The 15,805-nt window shown below is 39.4% G+C and overlaps 1 protein-coding gene across 5 annotated transcripts; it reads right to left on the reverse strand.

The window, feature by feature from the left end:
* Nucleotides 1–2,925: 2,925 nt before the first annotated feature.
* On the reverse strand, nt 2,926–10,438 carry LOC148012366 (uncharacterized). Of its 5 annotated transcripts, XM_087668976.1 has the most exons (6): nt 9,777–10,438; nt 8,028–8,398; nt 7,062–7,682; nt 6,282–6,732; nt 4,189–4,270; nt 2,926–3,899 (listed from the first exon to the last, which is right to left on the reverse strand). In XM_087668976.1, exons 2-6 carry the CDS (start codon nt 8,068–8,070, stop codon nt 3,696–3,698), a joined length of 1,401 nt encoding a protein of 466 aa, XP_087525102.1. In that variant the 5' UTR covers nt 8,071–8,398; nt 9,777–10,438; the 3' UTR covers nt 2,926–3,695. The 5 variants fall into 5 exon arrangements, 4 of the variants coding, with proteins under 4 accessions (XP_087525102.1, XP_087525101.1, XP_087525105.1 ...); XM_087668975.1 differs by lacking the exon at nt 9,777–10,438 and having other exon boundaries at nt 8,028–9,765; XM_087668979.1 differs by lacking the exon at nt 9,777–10,438 and having other exon boundaries at nt 8,068–9,764.
* Nucleotides 10,439–15,805: the final 5,367 nt, after the last annotated feature.

The raw sequence follows: 15,805 nt of genomic DNA on the forward strand, positions 1-15,805 counted from the left end.
AGCAATGAATTTCAAAGTTGATGACTATGTTTGGTTGAGAATAGAAAAACATAGACTACAAAGTGTAGATAGACACCCAGTTGTGAAATTAGCCCCTAGATTCTATGGTCCATTTAGGATCATTCATAAAATTAATGACAATGCATTCAAATTAGAATTACCACCTCACTGGAAAATTCACAACACATTTCACATTAGTTTATTAAGACCCTTTAGAGGCCAATTACCTGTACACCCTGTTTATGAAAACCCACCTTTGTTAGAGGAAGAGACTGAAATACTTGAACCTGAAGCTATCATAGATATTGATTTTATGACCACTAGAACTGGCCGAAGATATTCTAGATATCTAGTTAAATTTAAGAACCATCCTATAGAAGAAGCACAATGGATGCACGCTAGAGACTTAAATACTTTCCCCACTCTATTAGCTCCACATTGAGCTAATAGCAATTGAGGTCAATTGCTATCCCACCCCGGGGGTATGATGTCAGGAGGCATATTTCACGGTGGATTCCGTGCCACGGTGGATTCCGTAAACTTTGATGACCGGGGCTCATACACAAAGTGGATTCTTTGTACGAGAAGTTGATGGGGACGCCTGTCCTTTTCGAGCATTTCATTAATTTAGTGTGTACATGGGTGATTCCATAGTGGGTGATTCCGCAAAATGCATATTAAATTAATAAACGTTTATGAGTTTAGAGTGCGCACTCGTAATAAATTAAGGTTAGGATTGATTTCTAACCAGTTGATTTATTTGTGTAGCTAAAGACTACTAGGTATTCACTTTTATCGGTTTAATTCTTCAGTTGATGTGTAGAGATAGCAGCAGTGGCGGAGGAAAGTATTGGAGGATAGCGAGTATTCGATTTATTATTTATATTTTGATGGGCGCATACCTTAGGCATGGCGCCTATATTTTGTCGCGCCTATTTATTGAGGCGTTGGATATTTATTTATTATTTTGTATGCGCTTGGGCGCATGATTATGTTATTTGTATTTGGACATTGTATTGGGCATGCCAAACTCTTTGGGCACCGCCCGTTAGCTTTATTCCTATTTTGTGCTAAAGCAAACTCAAAAGCTAAAAGCTTGCTATTTTGTAATTTGGGCTATTATTTGAACTTGAAGATGATTAATACATAAAATACATGCCTTGTGGAGCGCTCACACAAGGCATGGGGGAGATTGCACCCAATTGGTCTCTTGTTCATGTCGTTCATGCTTTTTACCTTGTAATTTGTGCAAAAAGTAGAGTTCTATTGTTCTTGGGGACCTTCTGGCATTCACTACGTGAGCGTACAACATCCGATTTGTGCACCACTCACTCCCTATGAAAGCAGAGCTAGGGACAACACCTATGGTTATGGAGACACTCTCTACAATAGTGACTTTCTTACATAGGATATGGGAGCTCCCATGCCAAAAATGTCTCGACTTAGCATTGACTTCCTCCAAATAGCTAGTAGAGACATGTGAAAGGGACTGCTAGTACTCACAAATGGCAACTTGGATGAACTGACATGGACTAGACATCAAACAACTCCCACCCTTTGACTATAGCTTGGACTATCCTACACTCCCTCTCAATCAATCTAAGCTAAATTCAATCATTAGGGCCAATGTCCCAAGAGTTGAAATAGGGAGAATTTGGATCCAACTGCCACTCCCTCTAGGACCAAAGATAGAGTTTCACCAAAGCCACTTCCTACACCTCTCTAAGGATGGATTTATTGTATAACCATAGTATATGGACACACCTCTCCCACAGTATATGCAAGCTGTTATTGGACAAATGCACGCCTCCCATCAATTGAGGATAGAGTCAAGTAGATGGGCAAATATTCCAACGAAGGATAAGATATGCTAGCTCTATGACAAGGAGCTTGAAACGAAGGAGCACTAGATATGCATATGTACAATGTACTATGACATATGGGGAAGGCATGACTACCTTTTCCGTAAGGGCTTTGAACCTCTTCATCGTGTCAAAGTATGAGGATCAAAGATGTCTAGGACTTTTTCTTACTAGAGCTCCAAAGGCATTGCACGACACTACTATGAGATAGGAGACTAGCTCGCCCAAAGGAACCCAGACAAACACCACTTCACATATCAAACCCCACATGCACTACTTGCTCAACAAGACAAATCCATCTCACCAAACTACCCCTACTCCATGCCGTAAAGTCACACTAGACAGGGCCATTATACTTTATTGAGCACAACCACCTCGACCACATGGCCAATGACTGAGGGGCCTATACTATACTCAGATCAAAGCCATCATTACGAGAGACAAGAGACTCACCTCTCGATACATTAGCAAGGTGGCCCTAGATCACATCATGATTGGGATCATGTGTTGATCTTGACATGTAGAAAGGATCTACTATAGCTAGACATTTTATACATCCAATTTCTTAAACATAGAGATCTTTAGATATTAGCCTTATACTAGGATGACAATTGGAATCTAGAGGTCATCTCTTTTGAATCATGTCTTCTCCTTTTCTCCATAGTGGAAGGAGAAGTGACACTTGAGTAATCCAAAGGGCATGTCCCATTGAACTATCTTTTTCTATTCCTTTTGCTCTCTTAAGAGGGATGTACATGAGTTCTCTACTTGCAACATTGTGCCCACAACTAGAAGAGGTGGGAAATTGTATGCACCAAGCCCTCCAATTCCTGCATAGCTCATATAACAACATTAAGGAGCTTCTCCTCCTATCTAGTCTTCACTCTCATTCTCCCTCTACATAAGGTCCTTACATTCTAACAAGACACATAATTCTGATAATTAAGTCACTATCTTCTTGCGGTAAACTTGCATTTCATAAGTACAATCACAAGAATGTGTGTCTTCTTCTTTTCTTCATGAACTTTATAACAAACAAAGACATTTGTTTGTCATAAGGATGACATTTTTTTATTCATGTTTGTCTTGTTCTTGCCCTTCTTACCATATGTACTAGGGCACACTCATGACATCTCACCACCTATCACTCTTTGATAGAGAGATAAATGAACCTGTCTTTGCTGTCTCCTCTTCTTACCCCTTTCTCTAAGCACACTAGAGGGGAATTTCCTTGGCTTGCGGTACTCATGCAGCAAAAGCATTTCATCAAAACCTTTGGGTCTAGTGAAGCCTGGATTATCCCGTGTTTACTTTAGTGACCTGGATAACAACAAATCCAGTAATGTGCATTGGCATGTAAGATTCACAACTTTGAGGTCTTGGTAAATATGCATGCATGCGTGTGTGCATCCGTGTGCGTGCGTGTTCTCAAAAGCCACTTTGAAGATCAACTAGTTACACACTCAAGACAACTTGCTTTCTTAGCTAATCCTCATTTTCCACTTTACCCTGTCATACAAAATTTAAGGGTAGGACATGCACCAATACATTTGAAGGTGCAGTAGAAGGTATGCTGGTTCATATGGCAGGAGAAAGGTCAAAACTGAGATTCTAGATGGTGGACCATTTCATATTCACCTTGTATGGTGTAGTACTGCAGGGGTGGTTCCTCTCAGTGCACTGAAGAGAGAAGGCTCCTATGTCACATCAGGACATGGATGCTTGCTGCTTTTATGTTGATTCTGCCAGTCAACATCACCAGAGTCATCTGTTGCACCAGGACCTGGATATTCCCAGCTTTGATGTTGATCCTGCCAATCAACATTACCAGAATCATTGGCAGAAGCCACAACTGAAAAAGGGAGTTGGCATTCTGCCGGTTTTGCGAATCTGGTCTGCACGATGCGCAGTCTTTGCAGCCTGCTCGCATCGCTTCGCTTCTGCTGTGGCTCGCCGTTCTTCTGCCCGCCTCTTGGCAGCTGCTAATTTATTCATCAGCTTCTCATGTGCATGAGACCTTGTCCTTTCCACCTTCACCTGCACAGCATCAAAGTTATAATTGGGTAAAGGCACACAGCTACTCTGATGGCATGGAAAACATTCCTGGAACTTCATATATCTTGGATACACATAAGTCCATGAAGACACCAAAGGGAACTTTCAGTATCACTGCCAAGGTGCTAACACTACCAACATACTTGACCACACACACCTTTGATATCAGAATTATGTCATCCTCACACGTTCCTAGCATTTACTTGCCATACCATCTAATTCTCTTTAACTCGTCTCTTCATTCATTATTCCAGAGACTGTAATCACATACCTCTATTCTTCTCATTTCAGCCTCTGCTTTTGCTTTTGCATGGTTTTCCCAAGCCTGTATTTTTGCTTCTTCCCTTCTGAATCTGCAAAAATACAAAATGAATCAGTCTTTTGTCATAAAATGCTTAAACCTGTAAGCCTTATAATACAGTTACATGTTAGCACTCTTTGATGATTAATATGACCTCAGCACTGGTGCTAACAGGTTCATGGAGTGGTGTCTAAAGTAGAAGCAAGCATAAAATCTGTAGATCAAGTGAGCTCAAGGTTTATGTAGGAAGAACTAGTCTGTACAAAATCAAAAGGTCTATCCGGAGCAAGCAGTTCAGTCAGCTGCATGATAGCAATCACATTCACAAGTTAGATTACAAGCTCCTAATTTAAATAGTAAGTAGACAGCATAGTTCAGCTAGAGTTGTTTATGCCACACTCAATGTAAAACCAATGCTTGTCCTCCAAAGCCTAACAAGCTCACCACATATTAGGCCTCCACATACAATGCAGGCATAGAATGACTGGGTTCAGGGACGGCTTAGTGCTAGCTTTCTAGATGTGGCACCTATTAAGCTTCAGCATCTTTCTACAGCATGTAGATCTTCTAACACTGGATTGGACTTCCTGAACTGTGTTAGCAGTGACATGACATCCTCCATGGTACACAAGTGGGCAAATGGTGTTTGAGATGCAGTAGTTTTCATTTTCTCTGTGCATTAATCACCAAATTCAACCACCTGAAAAATCCTCCTCACTTTTAAGGCAACATTTCACGAGCTGCACTAATGTTTTCAAGCACTTGCCAACACAGACAAAATTCCTTAGTACAGTCCTTCTGAAGCCTCCATGCATGAAGGTAAAGTTTTGCTTTGGATTCACATGCTTCACTCCTGTTGATGTTAAATACTCAGGTCCTTATATGAAGCAGCTCCTGAATCCCTATGAGAACTTGATTGACACTGCTAGATCCAGTCTGAGTGAATATTTTGTCCTGGAAGCTGTCCATTGGGATCTATCAGATACAAAGAGCACAGAGTCACGATAACTGCTATGTGAAAATCCACTCAAATAGCCAGAAGCAGGGGATCGACAACAACAAAGGGCAACCTCAATTTGTAGACTGGGAAGTGCAGTGGGCACATGGTTCCCCCACCAGAAATGGGCTGCAGTCTTTCATTTAATTTGTGACAGCTCATTTTCCTCATTTTCATTCAGAACTCTTATAGAGTGTTCTGATGCGGGGCAATACATCAAATCACTACTGAGCATTTCATATGTCAAATTTGCTGTAGGCTTGAAAAGGGCTACTGCATTAAAGAAAGAGATCAAAAGAATTATGTGCCATCAAGATTAGTATCCATGAACCCTGCAAGCAAACCTTGTATGACTAGAATTTTACTTTTGCAATTAGTAGTATGTTCTCACCCTGTTGATTGGCAGCACAAATAGAAGGGCTATTGTTCTCGTTCTCCACAGGGTTGCTAGAACTGACACTTAAGCTCAAGACTCAAGCTAACAAGCATGAAGAGAAGGATGAGGACAGAAACATAGAGCACAACACCCTTCCAGTAGGGGAGAAAAGATACAGCAAGATCCAGAAACCTACTGCAACAACTCTATCAATGGTTGTTGCAATAGGCAACGCTATCAAGTCTTCATAGATGTAGGCAGTGCTATTGATAGAGTTTAAGCTAAGGCAGGGCTATCGTGCCTTTAAGCCTGCACAGATGTAATAGCTTGGTGCTATTTCTGGAGTTTAAGCTAAGGAATTTAACAGCCTTAGACCCCCTATTTTTACATGTTTAATGTGTCCTTTTCCCATGTAAGAGCAACTTAATCATCTCTAGAGCATGATGTTTGTAGTTTTCTTTGTTTTTGCATTCAGCCAAACCTTGTTGAGATGTATGACTTTCTTAGCATTGCTATCATGGTTTCCAGTGTCCAACTTTTCTAGACATGGATCTTAAACAGGTTGTCTACGTTGGTCATTGAGAAAAATATGAAATTCAAGTGACAGTAGACTAAAGAATTATTGCAGTTTCATAATCAAGAAAGCTCCAAGAAATCAAATGTCGCGTTCTCCGGATGAGATGTTCTCACCTGGCCATATGCTTTGCCCTTTCTGCCTCCTCCCAAGCTTTAGCCCTTGTTTCCAGCACATTCTTCTTAACTTCTTCTAAGTCAATGCTCTTTAGTAACTTTGAAGCAACTGTATCTTCCTCTTCTTTGCTTGCCCAGGAAGCATTGTCTGTTTTCCTGTGTTCTGTTTCTCTTCCCAACTTTAACTGCATCCCCATTTCATTTACTGCAGATATTTTAAGGCCGTCTTCAAGAGCTGAAATGTTCTCAGAGTCTGGCATAGGTGAGGATGCAGGTGCCACTCGCCTTGGCGTCGATGAACCTGATGAGACAGGGCTATGCATGTTAGGCGTTGTTGCTTGTACAGGAGTACCCGTCTGAGATGGCTCTTGGCTTGCTATAGGAGTCATTTCTGTTCCCATATCTCGCATCGAAACTGATCGCAGACCAGTTGCTGGTGCAGCATATGATGCTGATTCACACAACAAAACAGTACAGGTTTTAGAATTGAGGACTGTAAAATCAACCGGCTGATAACCTGCAGGTTTCACTGAAACACAATCTGCAATGCATTTGACTGTGGGCACCACTGAATTTTAAAATTTTCTTGTCCTAGATTCTGGACATGCTACTAATCATGTGTCCTAAGTCATTGGGTTAAAGGGGTTGTTCAAATTTGAATTAGTCCATGCACTATGCCAACTGTCACATAGAGTCTATTGTTCATCAACATCAGGCAACTGCTTAGGCAATTTTCAAAGTACAATTGAATGCCTAGGACTATGAAAGTATTGCCCTCACCGGGATCTGATGTTGGTTTGTCTGTGCGGAGGGTTGGATTCAAGAAAGGCTCATTTTCATTGCCTTGATGATACATGCTCACTTCCTTCATGTCATCTGGTTCGTCTGTTACGGGATAAAAATCAAATGAATCATTGGACTTCGCCTCTGGTGGGGAAGATGGCACAGATGATGGAACTGGAACAAATGCAAAATTGTGGGCTTCTTCACTCGCATTTTTTGTCCACTCAAAGTCCCCATTTTGCAAATAGGCTTTTGGTCTCAAAAACTCTGCTTCATGTGGAATGATTAGAGCACCTGTAGGCTTCATCCCATCCTTTATGGGGTGCCAATCTTGCTGATTGGTGTTAGATGCACGCTTGCCATGAGCAATACTATTTTTAGCCTTCATTTTCCCAGAGATATCAGCAGAGGACTGATTAACTAACCATTTCTGAGCATCATCCCACTTGGAAGGTCCAGATTTTGAGTAAGAGGAGGCTCCAACAGGTCTGGGAGCTCCCCTGTCTCCTTTCTGAAACTCGAAGCTCAATAGGCCCCCATTTTCATACCCCCCATCAGAAGACAAGCCTACATCTGTTGAATGCTCCGATGAAGAGTTCTCCAAAAAAGATGTTTTTCCTGCACAACACCAAGATCACCATAAGCTTTGCAAGACACATGTACCCTGCTCGGTAAGTTATATCCCTCCATGGAAGTTAGACCGTATGAATTTAACTGATTAATCGTTTTGGAGAAGCAAGATCAAGTGGTCAGAGGAATGTGAAATGATACGAAAAACTAATCTGGCAAATGACAAATGGTTCGGCATTATTGAGTGCATGAAAACGAATCTGGCAAATAATAAAAGCTTGTGCATTATTGAGTGTATACAAACTAATCTGGCAACTGACAAATGGTACTACATTATAGAGTATGTTGCAAAAGCAAAACGTATTCAAAAAATGAACGAAAGCAGGAAATTACCAGCATGTGGATGCTGTAATATGGGCTTGCAAGCCATTACCATGGAAATGGTCTTCCTTAGTTGCTCCTAAAATTGTCTCACTCTCTCTTTCTCTGTCTGTAGCTCCGCAATGTCAATTTAGATTCAACGAGCTAGCTTCTCATAACAAACAATACCAAGTATTCTTGTAACCGAAGGTCGTTAAAAGAACATTGTAGGCTGCAAAATCAGCTGTTCTAAAGAGACCCTGTTTTCCTCACAATCGGCCTCTGCTTCTTTTTCCAATTTCGCTCCTTTTACAAATCTTGTCTTCAAGACACCTTTGTTTTTGTCTTTATACAAAAACCATATTGTCAACTTCTGGGTCATGGTCTGCAACTCCATGAGACCCCTGTCATAGAAAACCAATTCTTTCTTACCTTATTTGGAAAGAGGGGGACAACTTGCACATGGAGTGGGGAGAGGGAGAGTGAGAGATGCGATTCACTGTTCTTCTTGAAGTTGTACCAATGAGAGATTAGCGGTCTAGCCTCTGTTCCTTACCGGATTCGGAAAGATCGGGACATTTTGCACATGGAGGAGAGACAGAGGCGCCCAAAAGTCTAATAAGGCCCCTACTTACCCCTGTTTGTCCCTAATGTGGGTTGCATGGAAAACTTAAAATTGCATAGAAAGCAATAGCTCCTGTTCCCTAGCAGGCGCAATTGGGCAGATGGGCTGCCTTCTGATTTGGGAAAATGCTGAATCACCCACTTAGAAAGGAGGGAAGCCCATGTCCAAGTTCCCCAATGTCCAAGTTCCCCAAAAGAGATGGTGGGTCGTTCAGATTCTAGCTGTACGAGTTTTATATATATGCATGATCCAACAGGGGAACGCAGGTGTATGTATCGTGGGTCATGCAAGGGGAGTATTATTAATAAGACAAAAGAGAGGTTTTTTCCTGGTAGAGTTGTTTGATCCGGAGGAGACAAAACATAAAAAGATCTCTTGTAATAAAAGACTGTTTCAATGCCCCCCCCCTCCCTCTCTCTCTCTCTCTCTCTCTCTCTCTCTCTCTCTCTGCAACTCTGCCTCTTCCTTCTATCGCTATCACTGCCCTGTTCTATCACCAACAGGAACTAGCTTTAACAGTCCTGCACGGCCATACTATTGTTCACTACTTTTACATATCGGAAGGAGTAGAGTGAATCCCATATATGGTTGCCTTCCATCCAGAATTTGCCATTAATCCTGCTTAGCTTGAAAAGAGAACCATGGTACTGGAACAGTACATGACAGTAGAGTTCTCGTCCTGCAAATGGATCTTAAGAAGACTCTTGAATATCTATAGGAAGAGCTTAAGAAAGATCAAGGAACCTCCAGATGTCTAAAATCAGCTCGAAGTACGGCTAAAAAGAGAATCCCGGTAGTGAAACAGTGCATGACAGAAGAGTTCAAATCCTGTGACTGTATATTAAGACTCTTGTGTATCTATAAGAAGAGCTTAAGAAAGATCAAGCAACCTCGAGATGTCTAAAATCAGCTCTAAGCATAGCTAAAAACTACATAAAGACGGTTAAAGCTGATACGATAGTAGAGTTCTAATCCTGTAAATCTATGTTAAGAACACTCTTGAGTATCCATAGAAGAGTGTAAAGAAAGATAAAGGGACCTCCAGATGTCTAAAATCAGCTCCGAGCACAGCTAAAACTTATCCAAGTACAGCTAAAGCTGATAAGAGAGAGAGAGACTTTAAATGTGTCAAGAGTCTGGAGATGCAGAGAACATACATGACAACAATTTCTGGAGGCCCTTGAAGTTGAAGATGAAGCTTAAAGATCCTAATAAGTAATGAGGACTTTGGATCAAATCAGGTGAAAATTTGATGGTTCGTCTTAATTGAGTTGCTAATCGTGCTCAATTTGCTCGAAGTTTGAGTCTTTTTGTTTTGAGAACTGCACTGCAGTATTTCGCATTAAGAGAGGGTCTAATTGTTAGGCCCTTCTTTCTTCCAATCAATAGGAATTTTTGAGCCCCAAAGATCGGGGCTTTTATTGGCAATCGCACGGCAAAAACTAAGCATATTGATTGATACTTCAATTGTGTGAGCTTTGAAAAATGTACTATTGGTCTGTACTCCTAGGACTTGAAGCCTCTTCCAGATCTCTCTCTCTCTCTCTCTCTCTCTCTCTCTCTCTCTCTCTTTTGAATCTTCTGTGTATTAGTCTCCCAAGAGGGGGGGGAGTAGGTTGCAAATTTAACTCCTTTTTTCCTTCCCCATGAAAAGAAATGTTAAGTTGGACTGCATTTTTCCTTGAGAAGAGGGCAGCATGACGCACTGCCTTGATGATTATCAAAGCAGCCAGTGCTGCTAAGGAGATGGGGGTGATGTAAAATAATCAGAAATAGCTAGGTACTGCAAAGCTGAATGGGGGTGTTCAAAGAACAAGCACAGAGAGAGAGAGAGAGAGAGAGAGAGAGAGAGAGAAGGGAAAGGCTCTGCAAAAGTGATGGCAGGAAAAAGAAAAAGAGCTATGACTGGCTTTTATCGACTGAGAGGTAAATGTTTGACCACCCTCAGATCTCAACACTACTATGTTGAAGATGGATGTGATGACAACATTTCATGTTTTGCCTCTGCTTTGAAACTTGAATTCTATAGCAAGACAAAAGGAAATAGAAGGGGCAATTTGCCATGGTTTTAGAAGGGGGCTAAGGCTAGTTACACACCAACTGGCATGTAGTTTTGGAAACTAGGCATAGACATGGATACATCAAATGGACACATTTTGCAAAAAAGTAAAAATTAATATGTTTCTTCTTCTTTTTTACATTAGCCATAAATACAAAAAGTGCACCCTTGTCCGTCACTTTACAAACTGGGCAAGGAAAACTCCCCATCCAAAAGTGTATCCTTGTCCGTCACTTTACAAACTAAACAAGGGGAACTCCGGATCGAAAAATGGACATGGAGACCTATTTAACATGTAAATAACATATTATGTCCTCTCCAGTGTGTAAAGAACGATGGACGCACAACCCCTAAAGAAGTACTTTGATTTGTTAATACTTGCAAAGAGGGTGTCCACCATTTGGTATGTAACCAGTTTGAATCATTGAAGGTAGGTTGCCGAGGGCACTCAAATGGGTGCACATATTTTGATAGCATCCAACCATCTTGTTGACTACCCTTTACACACATAGTAGTGAGCAACTTTTTAATGTTAAAATGGAGGGCAATCTTGTATCCCTTGGTGTTCACACACTTGCCACACACCAGAACATATATTAGCCCTCTTTTTTTGCCCGACAATGGGTAGGCAATGTAGTAGATGCAACCAAGGAAGACAATGTGGGCTTAGCCCTATGTGTAAAGGGAGGTGTGCTTGACAAATGAAAACAAGGTCTCAACTTTTTATTGGTTCTTCGACATACCACTGAGCATCTTCTTGCCTTGTGGGTTCAACATACTAGTGAGCAGCTTCTTGCCTTGTGGGTAACCACCCAAAGGCTCTGTTATAAGATGCACCAATGACGAGCAATGACCCAGTTGGATGGGAGTATGTAACCATATATGGATAGCTTCAAGGTGCATTACGCTTAGGGGTGTCTCTACCTTCGAATGAAAAAGGGTGTTATACCCATCAAGTTAGTAATGGTGAAAGCATCACATTATAAAAGACTATGTTCTAAAGTATGAAGTATGCACCTTGCGTCCTTTAGGATTGTAATGTGATCATCCCAATTGTATGTCCTTTAGGGATATAAGTTGATCATGCCAATCTGGAAGAAAATTGAGAAGTGGCTTCAAAAGGAAGATTTCCTTGTGTCCTTTAGGTACATAGATTCTTATCAAATCTACATGCTTTGCAAAAAATAAAGCAAAAAGCAATGGTCTCTAATTAAAATCAATCAATTATGACTGGTCAATGTTTGTAATGATCTAGGTAATACTTACTACAATATAAATTCTTTACTTGAATTCAATCTAATTGAGTATTGTATTTTTGTGGTTTTCTCGAAAATTTTGGGACCATCATATCATGTGCACCTTAAGTGCCATCATAGTGCACATCATGTATACCTTTTTTAGTATATTCATTCACTTAGCTACAACTAGAACCTATCAAACATTGCATTTGATGCATAGAAGAAACTCGAGGGGGTTCACTATATCCTCTAGTTCATGTGCGTTCAAGGTCTATTTATAAATATCCTTGTTTGTGAATTTTTCTTAAATAAAACACACCCCTTTTTAACCTGTAAGTAACCCCTTTATATGACACCCTTCTGTATGTTAAAAATGTATAAAAATGGTATTTTTAAAACCCCTTATTTTGAACTCACGTGATACATATATATATTCATGAGTGACCCCCTCAAGAGAAGAGACAAGAAGAAAATATGTAACAATACAACAAATATTTAATAAGCATTCACATTTTTGCATTGAATCCATGACACAAAAGTGATAGGGAAGATTAGATATTATCAAAATACATAATACATATCACACAAGTGTTGCCTTTGTAGTTTGTATATGATTTATCGCTTTGACGTCGAATGATTGTTCTAAATACTCTCTCTAGTTAGTGGCTTTTGTCCTTAATCTTCACAATCAATGCTCAGTAAATGTTTGCACCTATTTAAAGATCATGATTTGATATAGGGAAAAACTTCAAAAGGACATTTAAAAGGTTCTACCTATACCAATGTTTCAGTTTGATACTTAAGATGCATTTCACACGAGATGGTGTTTGGATATTTCAAGGACATGTTGTGGAGAAATTGTTTGCATGATCGTAGTGACCTTGTATCTTTCCTACCTTTTGCTAAAATATCCTATTTATATTTTTAAGCATGTGTTGGAATCCATGTGGTGGATTGTCATTCACTTTTTGCAATTAGAGAAAACAAAAAATATGTATGACACAAGAGTCTTAATCAAACAAATGGCCCAATCCATTCACTTGGGAAGGTGACATTAAATTCCATGAGCAAAGCCACAAAAACTTAGAGTGTCTTTCTAAATGCCTCACAAAAGATCCTCTTCTGCTTAAGGTACATCTAACTATTTGCCAAAGACCTAGATAAACCAATTAGAAGATTTAGCTCAATTTACTCACAATGAATTTAGACATTGAGCACCTAATAACCTTTTGCTCACTGCTTTATAAATTAGAGCACTCTTTTTGCACCCTCTCAATGCTATTAGCATCTCATCTTTGAGTTGGGCATAATTATCCATCAATCCCTCTAAAGTGGGGGATGTTTCTAAAGAGTTTTGAGTTTCTAAATCTCCAAACAAACCTAATTAGGAAAATTCTAATGACATTCATATACAATCTCCATCCACACGTCCCATCTTTTCATGTCACTTATTTTCTTATATGATTTTCACATTTATTTCACATGCAAAAGGCTCACACTTATTGTCCTCACTTTGCATCTATCTTTTCTTCTTTAATACTCATTGTGTGTGTACTAGCCATTAGGAACTTTGTGGAAAGGCATTGCACCTTTGAATATTGGAGTTAGGAGCCCATTTCAAGGGCCACCCTACCTTGAGATTGGAGAATGTTAATAGATCAAGGCCTAGACATTACACCTCATCATTTATCCTTTAAGATGCCCAATATTCTAAAGACTAGTCTTACTTTATCAACATGCTCTCAAAAGGAATCAAGTATCACTCTCATGTATTATCCTCTTCTCTATCAAGACATCCAAGTCCCAAGGAGTTTCAATTAGCACGATGTTGCATCAACTTGTGAGCCTATGGAGAGTGATGCAAGACAATTTAGTATAATGGCACATAATAATTACATTTGGCCATCTTGATCTACAAAGGATATTTGGTAATGTTCTTATAGATGCAATTTACTACCATTCACAAAATAGTTTTTAATGTCCCTTAAGATTACTTGTATATAAGATGTATTGTGAACTGAGTTTCAAATTTGGGGGCATCCAATTTCTTTTTAAAAAATAGCTCTTTTTTTCCTCATCAAGAAAAAGCTATTATACACAAATATTATGCTTTTAGTTTGGGGCAATAAAATTTCATCTACTTTAGAAACATATCCGTTAACCTTTAACTCAAATCACTACATCCAACTAACACCACTCAAGGTATCCATCCAAATAAAGTTAAGAAAGAATATATGGTTGCTTGTGTATGGTATTTCAAACATCAAACCACTAAGATGGATGAGAATTAACTGCCACTTTTAGGTCTTGATTGAGCATCTCAATTAATAACATATTAGTTTCTAAAGAAAACCCATATGGTGCAGTTCAAGTTATGTGCCTTATTTTCTTCCCATCAATTATAATCTAAAGTTCCTATCCTTAGCATGTATAAAAACTAGAAAGCTAATCCTTGCACTATTTGTGAATGTTTTCATCCCCAAGTGATTATCTTTCACTCTATCTATGCATCTATATGATTGTAACAATTTTCTCTCAATTTTTTATGTTTCATGTGATTTTTCCTCAATGAGATATCATTCTATCACTTGCTCATTATTTGTAGTAAAATTAACATTTCAAGACTACACTCCTCTTGATAGCTTGGAATTTTCATGTGGTGGTTGCTGCCACCCAAAGGGTCCTATTGAGGTAGATGGCACATATTTGATTTTGCTTGTTCACCTTTGCTTGGGACTTTCATGTGGTGATTTCTACCACCCAAAGGGTCCTATTGAGGTACATGGCACATATTTCCTTCTGCATGTTCACCTTTTTATAATTTAGCCTTTGAATGCTACACTTATATCACTCATGAGACTAGATCTAGTCTTCTACATATGCTAAGAGCTTGAAGCTATATCAACAAAGGCACACATTTGAAAGACAAAACATGGTTTGAATCATTTTACTTCACCTCTATATGTCAATTATTTGCTACAAGGGTTATCATTTACAAAGAGTATAATTAGTCCCTTTTTGCAATTCCCTTAGGCATGAAAGTTAAGATGTCTCATTTTGCTATATAATTGGCTTTACTTCATAGAAATGCAAAATTTAAAGTGTTAATGCATATTTGTTTATAAGGAAGATATTGGTTTTGCTTAGGAAAACAATCCAATTTTCTAATAAAAATAGCCAATGGGGTGCCTCACATCATTTGAATCACAACAAGATCTAATATTGGCTCTTTCATGTAGAAAGAAGCCCACCAATTAAGAAAGGCATGCTACTTACTCGTCCTTGCACTTCTTCTCTAACCATCTGTCAGAGAGAGAGAACTGGGGAGAGAGAAAGAGGAGAGAGAAGACTGCAGAAGAGAGAGAAAGACTGCATAAAGAGAGAAAAGAAGAGTGACGAGGAGAGAGAAAGAGTAGATTTAGAGAGAGAAAGACAAGAAAGAAGGGGAAGCCATAGAAGCTGTGAGCAAGAAGGGAGAGAAAATCTGTAATTGTATTAATGTGTCAAAAAGATGTGTAAAATTACATGTCCTTTCCTTTTATACCAATGTCAGTGTGACATGGCATAATATCAATATTATTTACGCTAATTCCTTATTCTCAGCTTCTTACAATCCATCCCCACTCAAAATGAAGTTTTTGTCCTCAAAAACAAAGATCGGACTTATTGGTATAGCCAAGTAGTGGGCTGCAGAGTACTACTCTGTACAGCATTACAAGTGGTAAAAGGAAAGATTACCTAATATTCAATAGTAGTACTAGTCTATGCAGAGGGTCAAGGTCAGCCTGTAGCCATCCAGATCAAAAGGGAAAGTGGTATCGCTGCCATGCATTGGATCAACTTTCATAAGGTCAAAGTCAAGTACAGCTGGAAGCATGATCGTCATGGT

Source organism: Lygodium microphyllum, chromosome 27, assembly GCF_053477565.2.
Source record: "Lygodium microphyllum isolate KBCC chromosome 27, Lygodium_microphyllum_v1.1.10, whole genome shotgun sequence".
NCBI classification, from domain to species: domain Eukaryota; kingdom Viridiplantae; phylum Streptophyta; class Polypodiopsida; order Schizaeales; family Lygodiaceae; genus Lygodium; species Lygodium microphyllum.